Source organism: Brassica oleracea, chromosome C5 (assembly GCF_000695525.1).
Source record: "Brassica oleracea var. oleracea cultivar TO1000 chromosome C5, BOL, whole genome shotgun sequence".
NCBI lineage: Eukaryota > Viridiplantae > Streptophyta > Magnoliopsida > Brassicales > Brassicaceae > Brassica > Brassica oleracea.
In genome coordinates this window covers 20,740,162-20,759,584 of record NC_027752.1, presented here as the reverse complement: position 1 = coordinate 20,759,584, position 19,423 = coordinate 20,740,162, and the positions used below count along the sequence as shown (strand labels likewise).

Below are 19,423 nucleotides of genomic sequence, written 5' to 3'. Positions count from 1 at the left end.
TATATCTTAAGTTATACATAATCTTCCTCAAATATATTTACATATCTAAGACAACAACCAACGTAAATGCAAATAAAAAAAATAATCATAATTTTAATATATTTAAAATAAAAATATATTATAGTTGAATTCAGAGAAATAGATGAAATATAATATATTCTCAAATGATAATTAAATCGACCATAAAAAACAACAAAACCGATTAGATATAACATATCTAAAATCATATGTCTAATTAAAGTAACATAATATTATTAATATAAATTATGCACACAAATTATAAATTAATTTAAAATTAAAAATAAATAAAAATCAATTATTATAATTTATTTATACTCGTGCATGAGCACGGGAAAATCACCTAGTCAATAGATAGATATTAGAAATCTCTAGATATTATTATATATATGGAGGTAAATATTCAATTTTCAAAGTATATGGATTTTACGCAAAATTACATAAGAAAGGTCCTTTTCTATAAATACAAAGAGAGTAACGGAAGATAAAAAAGGGGGCTAACAACATAAGACAGACAAGAGAATCTGCGAGATCGCAAAAGAAATCGAGAAAACGCCTTTGTCCGAATAGAAACCCTAGCGAGCGGAAGGAAGGAAGAGGGAGAAGCAAGAGAGGGCAAGTTTCAATTGGATTTGGGATTATTCAATAAACACAGAGGAGAATGGGGAAGAAGAAGAAGAGAGCCACGGAGAAGGTGTGGTGCTATTACTGCGACAGAGAGTTCGACGACGAGAAGATTCTCGTGCAGCACCAGAAAGCCAAACACTTCAAGTGCCATGTCTGCCACAAGAAGCTCTCCACAGCTAGCGGTATGGTCATTCATGTCCTCCAGGTTCATAAAGAGAATGTCACCAAGTATGTTCCTTTCCCTATCCCTCCTTCTTTAATGTGCATGTTTACTGGGAACTTTGAATCTTTATTGCGTTACCTCTTTCCAGGGGTTTGGTTAATTCCATACAAGTCTGATCATGAACCCTAATGTATTACTTGTCTGTATGCAAATTATTGGAAAGCTTAAAGTTTTGATTTCTTTGGGGAAGACAAGTTTAGGGAAAGATTAATTGAGTTCTTGTCATGTCTGGGTCTTGTCTGAATTTTGTTTGATTTCTTCTGATTCGGTTACATTTTTTTTTAATTTTCTGAACAAGGGTGCCTAATTCGAAAGAAGGTAGAGATTCAATTGATATTGAGATATATGGAATGCAAGGAATCCCACCTGATGTCTTGGCTGCTCACTACGGAGAAGAAGGTAAGGAGTTGAGCTTAGATGTATTGTTTACATTATCGCATATGGTGATACCTCTTTTGAGCTGACGTTGGTGTTTTCTGCAGAGGAAGAGTCTCCAGCCAAAGTTGCAAAAATTGAAATTCCTTCCGTCCCTCTCGGTGCTGCAGTTCCTAGACCATACGGAATGGTATATCAACCCCAACAAGTGCCTGGTGCTGTGCCTGCGCGACCAATGTATGTAAACCATTTTCGTTCTCTTTCCCTAACTTGTAAGATAGTCAGATGTTGTCTTCGTTTCCATGCTAAGTGATGTTTCCTTAGAACCGTTCTACTTTGGGTTCCGTATGCTAAATACTTTTTTGTGAACAGGTATTATCCTGGTCCTCCTCCTATTCGTCCAGCTGGTCCTGGATGGCCTATGCCTCCTCCCCGTCCACAACAATGGTATCCACCAGGTTCTGTTCCTCCACCTCCCCATTTAGGTTATCGACCACCACAACTCTTTCCTGTTCATGGTATGGGGATGACTATGCCATCATCATCATCTCCTGCTCCTCCTGGGATTCAACCATCATCTCCCGCAATGCCCGTTTCTCAGCCTCTGTTCCCTGTTGTGAATAGCATCACTCCTTCTCAAGCTTCACCTTTCTCTGCTCCCCTTCCCGTTGGTGCGTCTCAGCAGCCGCCTAACAACTCATTTCCAGGTTCAGTCTTTAGCTCTTAGAATCAGTTCCTTGCATTTGACTCAGCTCATCTGTTTTTTTAATGTTGTGTTGCAGTGGGTGGAAATAATTCACATTCGTATGCTTCTGGTCCAAACACTAGTGGTCCTTCAATCGGTCCACCTCCTGTGATTGCAAATAAAGCTCCTAGCTCTCAGCCCAACGAGGTCTATCTTGTATGGGATGATGAAGCCATGTCTATGGTTAGTTTCCTTCCTACACATGTTCTACTAGTGTCATTAAGGAATCATTTGTTTTTTTTTTTTTTTTAATAATCATGTGTCTGTATATGCAGGAGGAAAGAAGAATGTCCTTACCGAAGTACAAAGTGCATGATGAAACCAGCCAGGTAAGTTCTGATTTTCAAGTTTAAGGAGAGTTTGCTTTACACTTCTAACCCATTCGGTAGTCTTTGTTAATGCCTTTTTTTTTTTATAAACTCCAGAGCCTGTTGTTTCTGTGCTAAGAGGTACCTTTATAGTTTCAATTTATATTATGAGAGTAAGGACATAGGTTTGTGTAGCTTGTAAAGTAGTTGCAATAGGTAGTAACGAACACCGTGTGTTGTATCTGCTAGTTCTTCATTATGTATCCTATTTGCTCTTTGTCTTGTATTAAATGAAATTGTGGTGATTGGTTCCACAAGATCACACTCAAACAGGTTTGGTTTCAAACCAGGTCAGCTTCTTTTATTTTCATTCAAGTTTGTCAAAGTTTTGTAGCTTTGCACAATCACAGTCTCGAGGAATTATAAGAAAAGAAAACTCTTTGTAGCCTTTTGAAATAAGCATCCAACTCTTTCTTTACTCAGAACCAGGTTTGCTGTTTTTGAAATGGTTGCAGATGAACTCGATAAATGCAGCGATAGACAGACGTATCTCAGAGAGTAGGCTCGCTGGACGGATGGCGTTTTAGAGTTTTTGGCACCAAATATGAGTCGAAGAAACCATCCAAGAAAGGCGATGATGATAACCCTTTGATTCACATTTAGAGAGAGCTGAACTTGTGATCTGAATTTTGAGCTATTCCTATCGATCTGTTGTATTGTTACTTGTTAGGTACCATTGCATTATTTTAGAGATCTCAGAGATGTTTTTTTTCTGCAAATGTTTTTTAATTTTTTTATTTAGACTTGGAGGAAGAAGTTGAGGTAGCTTTTTCTTTCTTCTGACTTATCAGTTAGTATTAAAAACATACAGATTGACCCATAAATGTTTGCATCATGTTTTTAGCATTTAGCCCAAAGTAAAAAAGTGATTAACAAGTCTAATATTCTTGACATAATTATATCAACCTATATATGCAACTACATTCTCAACTAGAGGGAACTAGTTGCAGATGGTGTAAAAACTTGGTTTATGCAGAAGAACTAGCCTCTCTTCCATGCTTCCTCTTAGGACGCACACCGTCATAAGACTTGTGTCTTCTTGTGAGGGTATTGCGTTTCTTTTTCTTTGTTTCGGATAACCCCTTTGGTATTTTGTATCCATTCTCTCTTATGATATACATATTGGTTTTGTTATTTTTGTAATATTCTGGAACGTTTTGCCCATGTGGCTCAATGATAAAAAAAAGAAAGAAAAGCAACTACATTTTCTCAACTAGAGTGAACTGTTGGTATCGAGATACTCATCTGAAACTCGAAATTGAGTCAAATGTATCGAATACAAAGTTGAAGATGCAAAATGGATTACATTCAAACAAAAGGGGCTATTAGTAATAATGAATTACTTTCTCACCACTCTCTCCAAACGAAATAAAACAAACAAACTCTTTGGTGGAATAGAAAAAGAACTCTGTAAAACCCTCGATTCCTCCCTCATTTCGAGAGCCATTACTGACAAAGATGAAAGCTTTTAGATCTCTACGAATACTAATTTCCATCTCACGAACAGCGACGGCACGTGGCTGTAAACCCCATCTCCCTCACACCTTCCTCCGCCGGTTCTACTCGGCGCAGCCGAACCTAGACGGAGACGGACCCATCGGCGACTCTGTTTTCGATAGCAGTCAATACTCAATCCCTGGAACCCAAGAAAAGCAAAAGCAACCTAATTGGGATAAAGGGTACAGGGAAAGGGTACAGAGGGAGCTGTTTCCGGAAGACAAGGGTAAATCGAAATCTCCAGAAGAAGAAGAGAGTGTTGATAGGTCAAGGATTCTAGCGAAGGCTCTCTTGGAGGCGGCGCTTGAGTCAGCTGATGACGAACTCGGGGAAGGCGAGGTTCGAGAAGAAGATCAGAAGTCTCTTAACGTCGGCATCATCGGCCCTCCAAACGCCGGCAAATCTTCTTTGACTAATTTCATGGTTGGTTTATCGAAAACAAAGTTTCCATACGTTTACGCACAAACTCGTTGAGAATCTTGCTTATGTGCAGGTTGGAACTAAGGTAGCAGCTGCTTCCCGGAAGACCAACACGACGACCCATGAAGTGCTGGGAGTATTGACTAAAGGAGATACACAAGTTGTAAGTTTTTTCTCTTTGTAAACTACGCCTTGCGATTGAAGGCATGGATATGTATAAATTCATTCAATCATTTGCAGTGTTTCTTTGATACTCCGGGTTTGATGTTGAAGAAAAGCGGATATGGTTACAAAGACATCAAGGCTCGTGTGCAAAATGCTTGGACTTCTCTTGACCTTTTCGATGTTCTCATTGTTATGTTTGATGTCCACAGGCATCTCACCTGGTACGTCACTCATTTGCTCCTTTGTCTAGTACTAGTAACGTAGTCTACTTAAGAGCATCGAGTGGTGGGCTTACTAGAATCTCACCGAGATTGTCTTTAAGCTTTGAAACCATAACCCAATGGAAATTAGAGTTCCCTCAAACTTAAATGTCTATTTTGTAAATTTCTGTGTTATTTGTATAGTCCGGATTCAAGAGTTGTACGCTTGATCACATACATGGGAGAGGAAGCAAATCCGAAACAAAAACGCATTTTATGTATGAACAAAGTTGATTTGGTTGAGAAGAAGAAAGATCTCTTAAAGGTTGCTGAGGAGTTCCAAAATCTCCCTGCATATGAAAGGTACATAGATTCATTTGACAGGGGAAGTCTCTTGAATTGCAACTGAAAGTATACGGTTGTAGGTACTTCATGATATCAGGGCTTAAGGGATCTGGAGTTAAGGATCTCAGCCAGTATTTAATGGATCAGGCAGTAAAGAAGCCATGGGAGGAAGATCCATTCACCATGAGTGAAGAAGTCATGAAGAACATCTCTCTTGAAGTTGTTAGGGAGAGATTACTAGACCATGTTCATCAGGTAATGATACTAATAATAGTCTAACCTCTTCTTGCATATCAGTTTCTAAATCACACGACTGTAAACAAACCATAGGAAGTACCATATGGCGTGGAGCACCGTCTAGTGGACTGGAGAGAGCAGCGAGACGGGTCTTTGAGGATTGAACAGCATCTCATCACTCCTAAACTTAGCCAACGCAAGATTCTTGTGGGCAAGGGAGGTGCTAAAGTCGGGTAAGAGCAAACAAGATCACTGGCTAGTTCAACTAATCTCATGACTGATCTTTTTGTGTTGGTGTGGTAATTTTGCAGGAGGATAGGAATAGAGGCAAACGAAGAACTTAGGAGAATAATGAACCGCAAAGTTCATCTCATTCTCAAGGTGTTGCTCAAGTGAAAACCGTTCTCTGAAGACCTTTAGTTTTTTGAGTTTTGATTGGTTTACAGAAATCGTTTGTACACGGTTTTGATATCTGTCTGTATATTTGATGTTGTCAAAGATTAGACATTGACATTAGAAATATAATCTTATACAAACAGGCAGGTATCCCATGAATGAAATGAAGCAGCAGAATTTTGAAAGAAAGAACAGCAAGCAGTCTTAACGCCACAAGTGGAAACACGTTGTCCATCTCCTAAACGTTTAAATGATCTGAGAATATGGATAGTGTGATTATGTGAAAGACCAACTGGATTCTTACCACGGTTCCTAATCCACAAACTATATAGTATAAAGACATGTATTTAGTTTGTGGATTAGGAACCGTGGAATATGTCTATTAGATAAATTATTGTAGAAAAGCAACTTGAAAAAAAGAAATTATAACATCATATTTGTATCAAGCACCCAAAGAATCATAACATGAAATAAATCATCTTCATGTGAGATACTCTTGTGGTGATGTAGGATTAGCTTCAATTTGCTCAACTTTTGGTTGAGAATTCCTATTTATCATCATATAAAAACATATCCATCCATGAGACTCTGACCATGTTAATGTGTCAACACAGTGTATGCTTTCATATGTTCCAAAGCCTTCAGCATCATAAATCTAATGGTGCAAATGTCTGACATTGGTGAAGAGAAGAGAGCCTCCATACTTGTTGCATCAATTAATGGCGTCTTGATCTCTCATACACCCTCCTATTTTAGTTTCATTCCGTGAAACAGTTGAAGCTTTTGTCTTTTGGGGTTCAGTTTTCTGAGTTTTGAGCTAAACAGCCGTCTCCAACTTGTCTGAGCGATAGATTCCCTTAGATCATTCCAATCCTGGGAGTGTGACATGTAATTCCTCAGCCTCAACTCAATTGGCTCCTTGAGAAGCTTATTCAGGGAATCAAGAGAAGTGTGTAAAACGTTATGATACTATTTAGAGCAAAACCTAAAATGCATTAACTGAATATGATTCATGTTTTCTTTCATGGTGACTGATCTGTGAACACCTCAAAGTGACCAAACACATAACAGCCAAACATATAATCTCGTTAGTAAACATGACATTTTCTATCAAATACAAGTAAAGCTGTAAGACTAGGAAATGAAGAAAAGTAACCAAAGCTTCCAGAGTTACACTCAAGACATAAATCATTCTCTATCTCTCTTTTTTTTTTCTCTAGCGTTCTCCTTGCAGCAATAACGAACGTAATCTCATATATGATCTCAAATTACTTAGGTTCTTCGATTTAAAACATCAAAATTTATTCATGACAAAAAGACCATACTCTGTTTCATTTATACCAAAGTCCCAACCAATTTTTTCAGTTATTTACAGATGACCAAAGAGACCCCTTGTTGTTCACACTTTCAATACAAACTTCCTTTCAAAATGTAACCTTGTAAATTTCTTAAGCATATATTTATCTACAACAACGGAAAGAGTAGGGTAAAGGGTAAACATGACCAAAAGCGAAGTCGGTTTTTTTTTTTTTTGAGGATAAACAATAAGAAGTAAAGAAGAAAATAAATTTTTTTCTTTAGCTTTTGAATAAGACTTTCCTTGAGGTTGTCGCAACAGCAAATTAGCTTTTAAACAAAAGTGAAAAATGAATTTTAGGCTGCAGAAGTTAATCTCAGTTGTTGAGATTCACCAGTCATTGGATCAGTAGTGTTTTGGCTCTCCAATGGCATGTACTGAGACATAATCGCCATGATTTCTGAATCCATGTAAGACTGCATTTTGGTGTTTTCACACACATAAAAAGAATTATCATCAGAGAGATCATTATGTTTATGAATTTAAATATTTAATAAGAGAAGCAAACGTGTAAAACATACCCTGAGACGATACTTGTAGAACACGTAGCCCCCTACACAGATACCTCCAACTGCAGCTAGTATCACAAATGTAAAGAACCATCCAATTCCTGATCCGCTTTTCTCTGAAAAAAAAAAACGAAAAACAAAATAAGAATACGATTAAGGTTTTAGATCATGATTGTTTGTTTAGTCATTTTACCGATACAAGTGTCCGGTTCTTTCATGTAGAGACGATTGCCAGAGCATTTGCATTCGAAGCTTCCCCATTTGTTGTTACACTTGCATCCATCACACTGACAAGCTGATTTCTCCTTACATTCATCAATGTCTAGTAGATATATTATGTATACAGAGCCAAAGATGAATCAGTTTAAGAAAACAAGATGAGATAATATAAACATTATAGACTTATAGTGGGTGAAAAGTTTTCACCTTCACATTTAAGACCATCTCCTTTGAAACCTGAAGGGCAACGACATCCAGATGTCTCGGTGTTCTGAATTCAACAATAGGAAAAAATGGTAAGAAACAATGTGAAATTTGGATGTAAAGTTTCAAACTTTATAACATTATTACCGAACAAGCAGAGAAGGTTAGGCCCTTTTTGGTTTCAGACCAGCAGCCTCCTTGATTCATTGAACATCTCGCAGGTCCATAAGCTGTTAATAACATTCAAGCAAAGATGTATTTTTCAAACCAGAACACAAAATGTTTTTTTTTTTCAAACGATATAGAAGTTGAAGAACATACGTTCACATGAAGTATAGCCATCTCCTTTATACTGCACACCATTCACAACAGGGCATTCACAGACTCTTCCCCTAAATGTGTCCTGATATAATCCAATTTTGGTGAAAATCCCATCAATATATATGAGAAAAATAATTAAATAATCAGGTAAAACTAACATTTTATCGGTATATAATTAAGTACCTTGCAAGCTGTTACATTAGATTTCTTGTCTTGCCAACATCCTCCATTTGCTTCAAGACATTCATTTGTTTCTATATCTGTTTCAAAAGTGTATATAATATTTCTTTTAGTATTCTATTACCAGAAGATGGCCAGGTCAGTTTACAAGGGAAAGTGGTTTAACCTCCACTTAGACAGATCCCGGGTTCGGTTCTCTCCTTGAAACCTGAACATATAGCCTTTAGTACCGAACTACTCTCGAGTTTACCTGAGCAATGAATCAGATTAACAACTTTAGAATTTGTAACATTATCTCAACATATTGTTCTAAACAAACATGTTACAATAAGAAGGAATGAAACAAACCGCGGTATTGAGCATTGTTGATGATCAATGTTGGCAAGATTGTGACATCCCCACGGTCTCCCTGTCCAACCTGAAGTGCTTGCTCACCTTTTAAAACCTCATTCTCCACATCAGCTGCAGGATCACCCATACATTTCTTGATCTTGTCAAGTGGCAAACCTGAGAATAAGATAGTTTTATACGACCCGGAAATGTGAAGAAAGGGATAATGAAAACGATTGTAATCATGTCTTTTACCTAGAGATTCCACAACACTCTCTGCACATTCTTTAGTATACTTCTTCTCCTTCATGGAACACCTGATGTGAAAATCAGTCACATAGTCCCACCAAACCCAAGACTTGTTAATCTCTTTCCCTACTCTATGAACACATAACTGTCTCAAGTTCTCGAAAACAATGTCTTTCCCATCGTATCCATCTCCAAAGTCTTGTTCAGGGTCAGGAGCACAATACCTCCCTTGGTTTATACACTGAGACTTACACTGATTGCTTGAAACATAATCTTTAGGACAAAACCATGTAATGTAATGAGGTGTGAACAAAGAGTATCCTCCTTTCTCAAGAATCTGCGCGTGCCCTTTAAAGTTTTTTACAAAATTCATCTGCTCATCGCACCGCGCACCACACTCATCGTTCGTGTTAGTCCATAGCTCATACTCAACTCTCTCATCCGGATGAGGCAGTGACTCGCTCCAGTCTATCTTGAGGACTACTTCCTCTCCTTTCTTGAGAGCTTGCTTGAGGGTGTTTGCGAAAGAAAGGTCGATTAAAGCAGATGGAATGGTGAGTTTCTCTATGAAGTCATCAGCTTCTTTTGATTCTTCAGGTGAATCCATTGTTATCAGTGACTCGTCTACGTTATCTGCTATTAGAACTGCTGCTGCACCGGATTTTTGACCGTTCCATACCTTTAATGCAAAGTAGCACTCTAATGCAAAAAAAAAAACAAACCACAAAAACAAATCAAAACCGAATCTTTCCCATCCATAATTCTTCAGTGTTCAGTATGCCAAAGTAAACCTAACAAATATCAGTTCGGTATTCAATTAGTTTAGTTAATGAAAAATTTACCAAACTTAACTGAAGTGTTTGTTTTGGTTTAATCTCTCTTATAGATTTGGTTATAGTAGTTCAAAATTTTGCTAGTTCGGTTTAAAATTTTGGTTAAAATTAGTATTGTAGTGATTTTTTAAAATGAAGTTTGGCTGAACAATTTTTTTTTTAATATGGCCAAATTGAATCGAATTATAACCAAACTTGAACCGAAAATTTCAGTTTGCTTCGGGTCAAAATGGCAAAAAAAAATGTGGAAGTTGGACCGTTCTCAAATTGTAGAGCGGTTAGGATAAAAAAAACGAGATAACAAGTCTCACGGAAATGAAATAGTTACCTCCACGATCGATGATCAAGATGGTAGGACGAGGGAATTTGGGTTTGAAAGACTTGTCAAAGGAATCGCATCCAAAAGCTCCTTGACCGGCGTAGACGACCGAGCCGATCATGTAACCACCGTAGTTAGGCACACCGAAGTTAGCGATGGCTGCGTCGTGTTTCGACCGCATTGCCAAAGGGCTTAAGATCGTGACGCTGCTCTTCTCAACGATGAATCTCCCGAAAACGCCGTTGAACACCATGGTCAACGCTAGAAACAGAGCCAAGGTGGCTCCTTTATTGATCAAAGACATTTGTTTCTGATTAGACAAACAAAAAAAACAGAGTTTCCAAATTATTTTGTTTTGTTTCCCTTAGAAAGTGAAACTGAGTCGGGAAGTAATGACTTTTCGCAAATGGTGTCTCTGTTTTTCGTTTTTTTTTGAAGATTTTCCAGAGAAAACAAGATGTTAAAGAGAATTAGGTGATGCTAACTGTTTATTTTCTGTGTGTTTCCATGGGAAATTAGAGAAAGGCTTAGCTTTGATGGGAAAAAAAGTTCAAGACGGAAAAGAATTGAGTTTGCAGGAAAGTGGATGTCTCTGTTTTCTGGAGGAAGAAAGAGATCTTAACGTAAAGTAAACGAGAGAGAAGATGACTTGACAGAGTCAGCAGAACTAACCATGTCTCTGCAACTACTGTTTCAACCAACTTCTCTCTTTCATTCTTTCTTTTATTTTATATAATTTCTAAATTATTGACCAAAAAAAAAAAAAGATTTGACGTTAACTTAGAACGTAAGGCAAACGTGAGATCCTATCATCTTTTCAAAGCTCTAATCTTTAAGCTTAATCAAAGTGGAGAACGTTACAAAAACTAATCTAGTGGAGAACGTTACAAGAATATGGTAGCTCAAGTCTACAAGTTTTCAATCTTTATCTACGACAATAACTTTTCAGTACTCAATGATTTACAAAAATCAAGACCATTGCATACTTCATTGACTTTTGAGAAATATTGAAGTGCCATATGGGTTAAGTTAGAGAATCATCCGAATCACCGATGTGACAATTACTAGGAGACATGAATTATTGCATAATCGACATTAACTTGTTTAATTAAATGTCCAACCTAATTGTTAGCTTTACCATTATTTCAAAATTATTTAAGGCAGACCTTCAATATGATGTGTGTTTGTTTATAGGTCATCATGACGTGTTTGTGTTTTTAATGAATTCGGAGAAATGGCAACAAACATGTATTTTTATTTAGCAAGAAAAAGTCTCTGATATATATTAAGGCTATTTACAAAAAGAAAGTCTGATATAAAAAGAATGATTAGAGAGACTAGTTACAAGAATATTTTATATGTGGTAGGAGAGAAAATGTCAATCCATGATTTAAAATTGTCCCATTTGCGGAATCTCTCATGCCAGTTTCTTTCATATGCAGAAACAAGAAAATTGTTTCTTTTTCAAAACAAATATTAGTTGCCACAAGCACATAATAATATAGAAGAGAAATTGGTAAAAAGAAGTAGAAATAAACTTAAACAATAATGTTCAAAATGACACTTTCTTTCTTCACCACATTCATATGAATAGATCAACCTGCATTGCCAATAAATGTTCAGATTCTGCTACAAGTACCAAGAAGAATTCACAACAAAAACCGTATATTGCAACAACAAAAAAAGAACACATATTCAAAAAGGCTAATCAACACTAATGTTACCAAACCATACCAAAAGAGGGAACTGGACCAAGGCTAAAAACAGCAGGAGGTACTGATGTTTGCTCGAATCATAAGACCTTACCTGAGCAAACAAAACATGTTTTATCGTCTTCAAGGGATGTTAAAACGGGGACCCGGCCTGCTTATGTCCGACCTGTTTATTGTATATGTTCCTTTGTGTTGTTCACCAAGAATATCCCAGTGCACAAACACGTCAATGGCATCAACACATAATAAGAGTACCCCCACATAGGGGATTTTCGTTTCTCCATGCAGATGTGGATGAAGACGAGAGTTTTGTTCGTTTAAGCATTAAAAGTACAAGTCATCTGGATGGCTCGTCTGAATGAGTTATGAAAATTTAGGCTTAATTTTGAAAATCAGTTGGCTAATCTAAATTGGATCATCTTGATGAAGATGAGTTTTCAAAATGGTATAATGTCTATTATACCCTCATGTAATTAACAAATTATAAACTTAAACCTAATATCATTTTGTCACTCATGAAAAATGACAAAACTACAAAAACGCATTTTTCCACCAAAACCACAAAAATGCATTTTCCCACCAAAATCACAAACAACATTTTTCGCTAAAATCGTAATTTTCTCGTAAAAATGAACTTTCTCGCCAAAACAGATTTTCCCGTCAAAATCACAAAAATGCACTCACATCAAAACATGTTTTTGCGCAAAAACTGCAAAACACATTTTTCCGTTAAAACCGCAAAAACGCAAAACACGTTTTCCCGCCAAAACCGTAAAACCGCGGATTTAAAAAAAAAAACGTATTTTCCCGCAAAAATCGCAAAATGTATTTTCCCACAAAACCATAAAAATATGTTTTCCTGCCAAAATCGTAAAATTGCGTTTTTCCGCAAAAACTGCAAAAACACGTTTTTCCGCCAAAACCGCAAAACGCGTTTTCTTGCCAAAACCACAAAAACGTGTTTTCCCGCCAAAACCGTAAAAACATGGTTTCTCGCCAAAACCGCAAAACGCATTTTCCCGCCAAAACTGTAAAATTACGTTTTCCCGCCAAAACCGCTAAAACGCATTTTCCCGCCAAAACTGTAAAATTAAGTTTTTCCGCCAAAACTGCAAAAACACGTTTTCCTGCCAAAACAGTGAAAAAGCATTTTCCCGCCAAAACCGCAAAAGCGCATTTTCCCGCCAAAACTGTAAAATTACGTTTTTCCGCCAAAACCGTAAAAAACGCGTTTTCCCGCCAAAATCACAAAAACGTATTTTTCACCAAAATCGCAAAAGCGCATTTTTCCGCAAACCGTATAACGCATTTTTCCGCCAAAATCGCAAAACGTGTTTTCCCGCCAAAATCTTAAAACATGTTTTCCCGCCAAAATGGCAAAAACATATTTTTCGCTGAAACTGCAAAATTTGAGTACATCATGCTCTTACCATTGCTTTCATCTTTCAAATTTTAGTTTTATTATGAGTTTTATTAAAAGTTATAGTTGTAGTTAATTTTAATGCAAATTTAAATAAAAATAAATAAATTTATATGAAATAAAAATTTATAAATGTCAAAATGCTAATTTTAAAATAATTTCAGTGTAAATATATTTTAGACTAAATAAAAAATTTAGTATAGTTAAAATTAATATCAAACATATAAGTAGATCAAACAAGGGTATATTTGTAATTTGTTTATTACACTCATCTGAAAGGAAATGAAAAACAAGAAACGAACATAAAATCCATCCAAATGATTCATTTAGATGGTTCGTCTGGATAGAGAAACGAACAGCTCCTAAAATCTGAATTGATCATCTAGATAGATCACATAGATGGAACAGCTGAATGGAGATGAGTAACAGAGAAACGAACAGGCCCATAGTCTTGGAAAAACCCGCAAACCCGCAAAAACATACATAGCTTCGAGATATGCCACAATGTCTACCAAGTGATAGAATAGAAGGATTACTTTTAGGAGCATCACTTATTTGGGCCTATAAATATTATTAACGGGCCATTAAGAAAAGATTCTTAGGATATGGGCCATACAACTGGACAGGATACAGCTATTCTTGTAACCAAACAAAATACGAGCAAATTTTCCTCAATTAGGTTTAGACGATATAACCCAATCCGACACCCAAATCTCATAGTCCCTTCTCCGCCAAAACCCTAATTTCTCATCACCTGGAACTTTGATTACAATGGCGAAGTCAATGAGATGCAAGAGGGTGAAGAGATTGAGAGCTATTAGAAGAGAAATAGTAGAGAAAGAAGCATTCACTCTAACGAGAGACGACGCCAAATCCGCCGCCATCGAAGCCGCACTCGCCGCCCCCAAATTACCTGTTCGTCAGCCACCTCCTTCTCCGTTCATGGAAGTTGCGGCGCCGACTCCTGAGTCTATCTCTGCCTCCGGCACTATCGTCAACGATATGGGTACGTTCGATTTCTACTGTAGGTAGCTTCAAGGTTCTCAATGTAGGCTTAATTTGTATGGGTTGATGGAACCGCTATTTAATTAGAGTTTGCTATGTCTGTTATCTTTGAAAGTGTTGGTAAAAACGTAGGTATGTTTTGTAATTGTTATTGTCGTTTGTTTTTGCAGATATGGAAATGGATGGTGAAAAGCATAGCAAGTCTCTTAAACCCATCGGGAGGAAGTTGAAGAAGAGGTTTAAGATGGGCATGAAGAATCGTCGCAGCAAGGGTTTCCTTCGAGGCAAGCGAGTCTAAGTTCCCAAGTTGCTTTTTTTTTACTTCTAGTTGCTCTAAATTTTGGTCAATATCTCATAACTATGTTCCCTAAATATTTCTTAATCGTCTTTGAAAATGTCTTGTTTTGTACTTTTATTTTTAGCTACTTTATTATAGACCTAAAAAGACATGATTTCGATTTGAAACTAAGGATGTCTGATTATGCCTCCCATGTTTAATTTTCTTGCACCAAGCATTGCAGCTAATTTACTTGGCTAGATAGTTAACATTTTAGGATTCAATCAACTTTGTAAACCTTTTGACATCTTGATTTCGAGCCGAATGCAAATCACAAACACGAATCTTAGATAACTTTTAACATAACAATAATTCTCAGTATAAATCAAGATTCACCTATTTTTGTTGTTCAGACAACGTATCATAAAATTAAAATTGAAACAACAAGAAATTATTTGTCAAGAAAGATTCGTTTACAAACTCAGCACCGTTTGTTTTTATTTTTGAAAAAAGAATCAGTAACGTTTAGAGTTAGATTTGCTACAAACCCTCCTGATCTCTCCAGTACGATCTTCACCAGTGATGACGCCAACATTGACCAGCTTAGCCATTGACACACCAAACTGATGTCTGAACATCTGAGGCGGCTGCTCCGCGAAAGCTTTTACAAGTGGAGCGGTCCTCGGGTCCTTCACAAGCTCCGCATCAGTCGTCAAAACTCCCATATTCTTCTGAAGATTAATGTAATACTGATTATCGAATACCACCGGAGTCACGGCGTCTAGGTAAACCGTCTCTGAGGCCCAACGACACTTGCGGCGCAAGAAATCTGCGTATTTGGGGTCAATAGACGGATCAGTTCCGTGGGTCGCGTTGAAATTGTAAAGCCTTGACTGGATGGTTCCACAGTAGGCTTTTCCGATGGTGTGGGCTCCGGAAAGGACGACAAGGTCGAGAATATTGAGTCCGTAAGACTGAAACGTTTCGAGGAGGCCGGTGATGTCACGGCGGCCTGAAGGGACTTTCTCGACGTCTCTAGCGTAAGAGTTGGTGGAGTCACGACGTCCGTAGGCGTTGGGCCAGTAAGGACCACCTAGTTGGTAGGTTGCACTGCGGCTAGCTGAGGTTAGGATGTCGGCACATGAGACTAAACCGGGGCAGGACTTCTCGATCTCAGACTTGATATCGTCGATTAGCTCGAAGCCTCTTAGGGTTTTGCTTGCTGGAGATCTTCTCTCCGATCCTTTGTGGTCTAGAAGAACCGATGCATCACATCCCTGAAAGATGTTACCCATTCACACACACAAAAAAAATTATCTTCTCATTTCAAATGTACTATATAGATATTGACATGACAATAAGTGGGTTATGCATAACCTAAAGAAAATGGGAAGAACAGTTCCTACCTAGCAAGCAATACATCATTTTGGTTAACCATCAAGTACAGATTTTGTAAAATAAGAAAGGTTTAGGTGGTTTACTAATCACATGATTAGGCTGATCACTACTATATTCATCAATTCATCAAAAGAAAATAAAACTTGTCAAAAATGGATTTTCATCTATATATCAAGTTTTTCCTTTTTCTTTCGGTTTTTTCCATCTAAATCAAGTTTTTCGATTTGTTGGTTTTGCCATTGTATTCCGTATATTTTATTTTATTTTATTGGATCCTAAATTGTTACCAACACAAACGCTAAGTTATTAGAAGAGCGATTTTCAAAACTATGTAAAATATACACTATATTTCCTCCGTTTCAAAAAAAAATGTATGCTCTAGTAAAAAAAATTGCTTCAAAAGTATACATTTTTTATATTTTCAAAGCAATTTTTATTAACTAATAATGAAAAATTATGAAGTTCAAAAACATTAATTGCATTTTTAAAAGTTTTATTGGTTTAAAAATATAAGAAATATAAAATTACAAAAAAAATTATGCATTTATAGCTAAGTTTTAATATGTTTTATTAAAAAGTGCGAAAATTCTAAAATATGCATTATTTTGAAATAGATGTGTATATTTGAACAAAAACATTTGGCTATAACATGGAGCTATGAGGTTAATATGTATGCTCTGAAATTGAACGATTTATGTAATAAATATCTAAGGAAAGAAGGTATAATTGCAATACCGTGACACCGCAATCGTGGAAGAGAAGACGGAGGAGGGCTGGACCAAGGGAAGGATCAGTCTTTGTCCATTCCCTCACTTTTGTATCGACGATTTTCTCAAAATTTGGACAAATCTTATCATAGTAACTCAACGATAACTGATTGTCCAAAGGAAACCATGTCTTTGTGTCCTCTTCCTCATCGTCGCCTCCGTATCCTCCCGCTCCTGGCAAGTCTTTCCGGTCAGCCGATACTGGCCAGGCCACAAGAATCACGAGTAGGACGACTGAGACCACGGCCGACTTCATTATTTTGCCTTTTTATATCTTTCTTGAATTTGTTTGATATAGTCGAGAGATGTCTGCGAGTACTTTATATATGGGGTTTGGAAATGAACGTGATGGTTTTACGTGGGATGCACACCTTTAGTATTTTAATGATTCAAAATGACTTGCTTGCATGTCGTCTATGTGATGTTTTTGATATATAATATATATATGCCCCCTTTTTATAAGAGAAAACAAGAATTTGAATATAGTGATCTTGACATTATTGAAATCGGCCTTTTGACTTATTGGGATTAGATTGTTATTATAATTTTTTCTTCAGCTTGAACTGGGCTATTTTATCTCGTTCATTGGTCGGTTATCACTTATATTGATATAATTTTTATAATGTCCATCTATAAAACTATGGCTATGCTTGTTAGTTCGGACAAGTATCTCCTTGTTGGTAAGGTGAAATTGGCGATCTTGAAGAGAACAAGGTCCATAACTCACATTCATTAAAAAAAAAAGGGGGTCTATAACTCGCATACCTCCTATATGTAAACCCGAATTATGATACGGTTGCGGTATCTTAGATTCGTAATGAGTAATCTGTAAACCGGTGAAGCAATAATGTGAGAAAATTAACAATTTCATTGCACAATCATTTATGGGCTTAGTAACCCTCGTTAATCGTGGGTCAATTTTGGTAAGATGCTTATTAAAGGGCAACGTCTATTGAGCCCTACCAAAATTATACCTTTTTTTTGGGTGCAACTACCAAAATCTCCTATATATATTAATCCTATAACATTACAACATATTTTCGTAGTTACGTGTCATGAATAATTCTTAGAATCTTTAGAAAAATAAGTTGATCCATACAAATATATATTATATTTTTTATTAAACTAACTATCAAATTGGTTAGTAGTGTAAATTCTTTCCTTAAATAAAAACTACAACATTACCTAATATGGTTAACATATATATATGATAATTGATAATTATGAATAATACATATTTGATAACAATTTTTGTATCATCTCTCTTTTTTTATTTAATTTTATATTATTAAAAGAAATTAAACAATCATATTAAGCATATAATAAAAAAATTTAGATTTTTTCTTATCTATTATATTTTGAATTTTTCAAAATGATTATAAATTATTAAAAATGAAAAAAATTTCACATTGAAAATATTGTGATCAATGGTTTAACTTTTCTTTTGTTCAAACAAGATACAAATGATCATGAATCATATTAATATGAAGTCTCATTAAAAAATATTCATATATATATATATATATATATATATATATATATGTGTGTGTATATATATATCATTTAAATTAAATTATATACTATATAAAAATATATAAATATGTTAATTTCAAAATTTGCATCGAAAAATTATTGAGATCTTAATATTTTAATTTTGAAATTTGTATTGATAAATCCCACATTAAAAGTTTTGTGATTAACAGGTTAAATTTTTGTTACAACAAATATACAAATGTTAATAAAATCATATGAGTAGTAAGTGTCAATAATAAATATTTATATTAAAATATACTTTATATATATATGTCAATATCATTAAAGTTTAGTTATATATCATATTAAGTAAATAAAATGATTGTTTTGATTTATTTAAAACATAATTGTAAATTAACAAAATGTATTAGTTTTGATTTATGTGTTTACTCTAATGTATATACTTTTATGTATACAGATTATTTTTTAAATATGTGGTTTCTAATATGTTATTTAATCCTCACAACCCCAGAAATACACTTTTTCAAATTGAAGTGATTTTTAATATTGGAAGCAATATATATATCATTTCATTTAGATTAAATATTTTAATCTTGATTTTTATTCCTAAAAAGCTCTTAATGAAATATCATGACAAGATTCCAATCACCTCCTTTTGAGTTTATTTGAAAAATGAGAGATTTGACCATTCGTCTAATATTTGTTTCTCCTTAATACACTATCTAGCTATTATAATTGTAAGAATGATAGATTTAAACTATTTATTATAAATTTTCTGGTTTATCATTTAATAAATTAAATAGTTCTTACTTTATTCATAGTTTACATATACTAGAATGGTAAAGTATTATATATATTTTTTTATCGGTATACTCTTAAGTAAATAAACCTCAAAAGCATAGGTTAATAAAATAAGTAATTTGTTTTGTTGTTCGAGAATTTGATGATTTTTAGAGCGAACTGGTGAATATATACTAGGCAGACATTTTATTTCGAGTATGCATTTATATTCTATGACAGCTTGATATATCAGATTTTAACACTAACCTGTGAATAGAGTTTGCCGGTGATTTTCTTCAAAAATTTGATTGTTAGATATGTATCTGGAGTGGAACTAATTTTTACAGATATCCATATTTTTAAATTGACATTTATGTAATTCACCGAATTCAGAAAAGAAGTTAAAAAAAAGAAACAAAACTCATATCAGTGA

The 19,423-nt window shown here is 35.4% G+C and overlaps 5 protein-coding genes across 5 annotated transcripts; 3 read left to right on the top strand and 2 right to left on the bottom strand.

Moving 5' to 3' along the window:
- Positions 1 to 508: 508 nt before the first annotated feature.
- Positions 509 to 3,180, top strand: LOC106296014 (protein SUPPRESSOR OF FRI 4). The gene is made up of 7 exons (XM_013732055.1): positions 509 to 873; positions 1,167 to 1,267; positions 1,351 to 1,480; positions 1,616 to 1,950; positions 2,026 to 2,171; positions 2,264 to 2,317; positions 2,812 to 3,180. The coding sequence occupies exons 1-7, from the start codon at positions 680 to 682 to the stop codon at positions 2,881 to 2,883; spliced, it is 1,032 nt and encodes a 343-aa protein (XP_013587509.1). The 5' UTR covers positions 509 to 679; the 3' UTR covers positions 2,884 to 3,180.
- Positions 3,181 to 3,742: 562 nt separating this feature from the next.
- Positions 3,743 to 5,751, top strand: LOC106292568 (GTP-binding protein ERG). Its single transcript, XM_013728180.1, has 7 exons — positions 3,743 to 4,276; positions 4,347 to 4,436; positions 4,514 to 4,659; positions 4,843 to 5,001; positions 5,064 to 5,238; positions 5,314 to 5,453; positions 5,532 to 5,751. Exons 1-7 carry the CDS (start codon positions 3,815 to 3,817, stop codon positions 5,614 to 5,616), a joined length of 1,257 nt encoding a protein of 418 aa, XP_013583634.1. The 5' UTR covers positions 3,743 to 3,814; the 3' UTR covers positions 5,617 to 5,751.
- A 1,417-nt stretch (positions 5,752 to 7,168) lies between these two features.
- Positions 7,169 to 10,839, bottom strand: LOC106343422 (vacuolar-sorting receptor 6). Its single transcript, XM_013782625.1, has 11 exons — positions 10,147 to 10,839; positions 8,992 to 9,684; positions 8,755 to 8,913; positions 8,573 to 8,656; positions 8,410 to 8,486; positions 8,227 to 8,308; positions 8,053 to 8,135; positions 7,909 to 7,972; positions 7,676 to 7,804; positions 7,495 to 7,598; positions 7,169 to 7,389 (listed from the first exon to the last, which is right to left on the bottom strand). The coding sequence occupies exons 1-11, from the start codon at positions 10,439 to 10,441 to the stop codon at positions 7,270 to 7,272; spliced, it is 1,890 nt and encodes a 629-aa protein (XP_013638079.1). The 5' UTR covers positions 10,442 to 10,839; the 3' UTR covers positions 7,169 to 7,269.
- Positions 10,840 to 13,955: 3,116 nt separating this feature from the next.
- On the top strand, positions 13,956 to 14,760 carry LOC106293234. Its single transcript, XM_013728888.1, has 2 exons — positions 13,956 to 14,275; positions 14,445 to 14,760. The coding sequence occupies exons 1-2, from the start codon at positions 14,041 to 14,043 to the stop codon at positions 14,570 to 14,572; spliced, it is 363 nt and encodes a 120-aa protein (XP_013584342.1). The 5' UTR covers positions 13,956 to 14,040; the 3' UTR covers positions 14,573 to 14,760.
- A 214-nt stretch (positions 14,761 to 14,974) lies between these two features.
- Positions 14,975 to 16,989, bottom strand: LOC106293729 (peroxidase 7-like). The gene is made up of 2 exons (XM_013729385.1): positions 16,685 to 16,989; positions 14,975 to 15,828 (listed from the first exon to the last, which is right to left on the bottom strand). Exons 1-2 carry the CDS (start codon positions 16,970 to 16,972, stop codon positions 15,067 to 15,069), a joined length of 1,050 nt encoding a protein of 349 aa, XP_013584839.1. The 5' UTR covers positions 16,973 to 16,989; the 3' UTR covers positions 14,975 to 15,066.
- Between the last annotated feature and the right edge of the window lie 2,434 nt (positions 16,990 to 19,423).